This window comes from Oratosquilla oratoria, chromosome 9, assembly GCF_046742065.1.
Source record: "Oratosquilla oratoria isolate Oo_2021 chromosome 9, ASM4674206v1, whole genome shotgun sequence".
Lineage (NCBI taxonomy): Eukaryota > Metazoa > Arthropoda > Malacostraca > Stomatopoda > Squillidae > Oratosquilla > Oratosquilla oratoria.
In genome coordinates, this window is record NC_134785.1 from 6463495 (window position 1) to 6468802 (window position 5308).

A 5308-nucleotide genomic window follows, 5' to 3' on the forward strand; every position below is an offset into this window, starting at 1 on the left:
CGATAAGACTCCGAGAGGAATGATGTTTGATATCGATAACCAGCGCTTCTATCCTCGGGGACAAGGCTTCGTTAGGTTATTTTCTTTAGTTACTGTAGTTGTCCACTTGGGGCCCGCGCGGTAGCACAGTGGACACGTCCGTGTCCTTCTGATGAACATGTGGTCATGAGTTCGATTCCCGGGACACGATGCGAACTATGTCGCATTGGTTCCCGACACCCCAGGTCAGCCGGGGAGGCGACCCAACATCGGGGGGGGGCTTTGCCCTACCAGGGGTTTCTCACTTCCCACTATGTGGAAGGAGGATGGTGAGTAGTTATATGCTTATATATTTCTTTGTTATATCTATATATCTATAGACATTTTTTCGTTATTCATCAATTCACTCTACCTATCTATTGTATTTATGTATTTATTTTCAAATGTGTTTGATTTAGTTACTTCTGTTATTTACCGATTTATTCGTTTTATTTATTTATTTATTTGTTTATTCATCTATATTTTTCATTGACGTTTCTGCCGCTCTAAGATATGTAGAAAACAAAAATATTTTTGGCCAAGAATATGAATCATTGATTGTAAAATTATACCATAACGTTGCTGAAAATCTAATTTTATTTTTACATTAGAATGAAATGATGCAGTAACGTATGAGGCCTTATCGCACTGGGCTATTTTTCCTCCGACTGTTGAAACAGATTTGCAACAACCCGCAGCTTTCGGGAGGGAATCTGATATGCTGAAGGAAAATAAATTTCCTCCAGCATATCACATGACATTCGATGTCAATTGTTGAGAAAAAGTGTGGTCCTTAACAGGACCACAGTTAGTGGTCGAAATATACAGATGTCTATGTACTTCTGCTCTTATTTTCTCCGATAAAATAATGGGTTACAATCTAATTTTCACATTTTATTAATTAATTCATTCATTAAATTATTTATTTAATTATCATTTAGTTTATCTTATTTATTCATTCATTTATTATTTCATCTACTAAATTATTCAGTAAATAAGTTATTAATTTTTTTCATTTATTCACCTATTTATCTATTTACGATATGTATTTGTTCATTAATAAATTAATTGATTTTATATATATTTATGCATTATTATATGTATTATTTATTCATTAACTTATTAATTTATTATTTATTTATTCATTATATGTATTATTTATTATCTTATCATTACTATTTATTTATTGTTGTTTTATTTATATCATTGTTTACTTATCTATTATCTTATTTACTTGTATTATTTATCAACTTATTATCATTGGTTAATTTATTAATCTATTCTTTATTTACTTATTTATTCATTTATTGTATATCGAGATATACCTTAGCTCTAAGGTCCTTAACCGTCACTATTTGTCACACAAAACTTTGAAGTTGTATTCTAATTATTTGTATTCTATCTATACAAAGTGTAATCCTTTTGTTTGAGAATTGGAAAAGATTCAATCTTTTGCATTTATACGCGACTTTATACGCCAAACGATTTTATGCAGCGGTGACGCGTTCTTTAGGAGAGTATACGACAAAAGACGCGAAGAACCACTGTACCAGTGGGTTCTCCACTCGCCCGAAGCCCGTTGTAGTCACCGACCCTGCGCGCCGCGCCGCGCCGCCAGCGCGCAGGTCAACTGCGCAGACCGAAACAGGCTTCCCACAAACTCCAGCGTGTTAGAAAAATGTTAGCACAGTTTTAGAAATAAGAACACATGATGCTCTTAGCCAAAGACTACAAACAGTAACACGTTATTAGCCAACTCGTACGAACAATAACTTCTTTTCAGCCAAATCATTCAAATAACAAATTTTCTTACATATACACTATCAACTTCATACGCCTTTATAGGTAAAAAATGATAAGGGTCTCATTGTGCAATCCATCGACCTCGATGTTCTCTCCTTCAAGTCCTTCTCCTTCTTAGGCTTCCTAACCCAAAGAAAACGTTAAGTTACCCACTTCAAAGAACTTTATATATTTCTTTCTGGCTAATTCCAGAAATCCTTTCAGGCTGCGTCAAAATATCATCCACACACGAAAACTCCAAATCCCCCTCCCTTTCCTTACCTTATTCGACACACAGAAAAAGGGGGAAGACGGGGAGAAAATCCCCATGGATGGGGGTAGGAGTGGGTGCGTGTTTTTGACATGGCTACCCCTATTACAAGGGGGAAGAAGCCCTAGGAATTTAGATAGATTGATAGATAGATAGGCTAATTCTTGGCACTCACAGAAAACCAACTGTTCAGAGAGAAAACTAAGTTGGTCCTTGCACAGATGGTCTTCGGATAGCTGGATAAGGCTTTCGAATTTAATGAACCATCTGCTTGTGCGAGTGATATAGAAGAGAAATGAAATGGAGTGATTACTTTAGGATTGTTGATTGAGTTTGCTAAGTATTTGGCCACCACATCGAATAAATACAGATGCCCTCACATATACATGTACATATACATACAGTAAATATATGGGAGGTAGCTTTTCCTGTAGGCAGTTCTTGTTAAAGTTGTATGAAGTACTCTTCTTGACGAAATTAAGTTAAAAAATTTCAAGAGCTCTGAATAAAACGCAGAAATGAAGTTAACTCATAATGACTTTATATATGTGTGTATTTCGTAAATTTAACTCGCCTCTTCAGAGGTTAATGCAGAGGAACACAGAAAGCTTTACATGCACATAAATAAAGTATGTGTATATATATATATATATATATATATATATATATATATATATATATATATACATACATATACATATATATATATATATATATAATACATACATACATATATATATATATAATTTAATACATATGTATATATGTATATATATATATATATATATATATATATATATATATATATATATATATAATCAAAGACCAAAGGAACTTCATGGATCAATTGTTGTGTACACTGGGATGAATTCGAACTTCAGACTTTTAGGACACCACTGAATCCCCCCCACCCCAACCCCCTACTGAACCCCGTCCCAAGAACTTTAGTCGAGCACGCTGACCAGAGGACAACAATCAACAGAGGAACCTGTCGAAGTACTCACCTACTGAAGGCGCCGTGATCGCGTCCTGGCTAGCTTCTCCCTGGGCGTCGGGTACGAGCGATCCTAGAGTTCCGAGGACGTCGCTGCTCAGGGTGCCCATGGTAATGTCCATGGCGGAGGCTTCCCCTTCTCCAGGAGAACTCCCGACGGAGGGTGTGATTCGTGGGGAGGAGATGCACGATGAGAACCCCATTGCAAAGAGATTTGGCACGGAGGAAGAAGAAGAGGAGGTGACTGTTGAGACGACCGGTGCTGGAGAACCTCCACCTACTCCCGCCGGGAGGAGAACGTCGTGGCCGCCGGCGGAGGCGTGGTCGCTCGGGCTGGGTGTTGGAAGAGCCGCTGTGAGGGTCGTGAGGTCCTCCGTCGTGTAGCAGCTGTGGAGGGTATGGAGGAAGGGCGTGTGCCGTGTGGAGTTCGCCGTGTCGTGGTGAAGGTGTTGGTGATGCTGTGGCTGGAGAACTGACGAAGGTGTTGTCGAAGTAGGAGACGAGGAGGACGGGGAGATCACGACCGTCGTAGGCACTGCCGTCGGGGACACGCCAACATTATCTGTCAGGTCGCTCTCTGGCGTGAGAGGCGAAGGGAAGTCTGAAGAAGGGAAGAAGTATCCTGCGTGAGTTGTTGCCGTCGTAGTGGTGCAGGAGGAAGGTGAAAGGGCCCTCGGGAGGAGCGGCGGAAGGCCATACTCCACCAGGGAGGAGGAGAAGAGCCCGCCGTAGTCCTTGGTGATCTCACTCGTCTCAAAGAACCCCCAATCAGGCGAAGGGAGCTGGCCGAGGTAAGAGGAGTAGGAGGCGGCGCGCGCTGTGTCCAGGGGCGGGAGAGCGGCTAGAGTAGACCCCAGGGTCGGTCCCAGGGGCACGCCGCCCGAGCTGGGGGCGAAGTACCGCTCGTTCATTCTGAAGGGGATCTGAAACTTCCCCGGTCAAGAACCACCTGGGTCACCTACTACCACAGACCACCTGAGTCTTCGTTCACCACCTGCGCAAATGGTCACGTTTCTTAGTAAACAATTTTTTTTTTTTATCTCCTACTCTCACGCGCGGGTTCTCCGCTCACGAACGGGAACGGTGTGCGCGCGCACGCGTTGCGGGGTATCTCCTTATCACAGTCACCGGCACTTTTCTCTCGGTGACATGAACGAACTTCAGAGGAGGGAAGTTTTGAGTCCTTTGCGTTTGTATTTCAAGCGACACAATCAAATCAGTCCATCACTCTGGCTTTAGTAGTCAAGATGACCGGTCGTTGCTTGTCTTCCTGCCTTCATCGCCTTCCCTACTGCTCTTCCCTCCCCTCTTTCTACCCTCAAATGCCCCGAGGGTGGAACGGGATTGACGTCACAGCACTGGCAGCCAATCAGCGCGCGTCGCTGGGCGCCGTCGACCAATAGCCACGCTGGGTTTCCCCTCGCGGCTTGGGATTGGCGGAAAGACACTAAAACAAGCAAAGACAGTCTTTGGCCTTCCATGCCACCGTGACATTGATTTTGCAATTGATTTTGGACGGATTTTGGTCTAGATTGTGAGGGTTTTCTGTATGGGGTGGGGAGCATTGTAAACTGATCTGAAAATTTCACACCGGCTTGCGGTCAAATCAGATCTGGAAGAAAAAGTCTGGAGATGTGCTGGGCATCGGGACGCATATCCCCCCTCCCCCTATCCCCATCACGCAAGATTTAGTGCAAGAAGCAGGCTGACGTTGGCACTGGGGCCTTTGACGTCATAGCAAGAATGCCACCACGCTCCCCACTACACAGGTCAAGATTCTCCTCCCAAGGCGACATCTTGCGGGTAGTCCACTATCATCAAGTTCTAGGTACTTCTAGACCAGTGGTCTTCAAATGTAGTCCATAGTTTATGGACTTTAGTCATATCCTTACGCATCAGAGTCACGTAGAATTTTTTTTTTCCAATCTAGGAAAGAGTACTGATCATTCTTAGCTTCTACAAAGCTCCCTTCATCACCTGTTCAGTGTGATATTGTCCCCAAGGATAGTAGACCCTGGTTATTACTGAGAGAATAGTAACACAATGATGACTCGCCTACTTAGGAGGGATATAAGGTAATTTCAATGGGAGTTTAATGACGGACATTAAATTCCTGGTCATTATAAATGCCAATTACCCAACAGAAACAGTAACGGTAACTGTAGCATTTTTTCATATCTGATAACCTCCACTTCTATCCTTGCGGTACAATGTTGCGTAGTAGTACTATTACCACCATTTCA

General features: G+C 42.4%; 1 protein-coding gene across 1 annotated transcript in view; it reads right to left on the reverse strand.

The window, feature by feature from the left end:
* Nucleotides 1-4688, reverse strand: part of LOC143028149 (uncharacterized) — an 87329-nt gene extending 82641 nt beyond the window's left edge. Inside the window, exon 1 of the mRNA XM_076189838.1 lies at nt 3076-4688. Coding sequence (XP_076045953.1) covers nt 3076-3976 — 901 coding nt within the window. The 5' untranslated portion in view covers nt 3977-4688. The remainder of the gene's footprint in view (nt 1-3075) is intronic.
* Nucleotides 4689-5308: the final 620 nt, after the last annotated feature.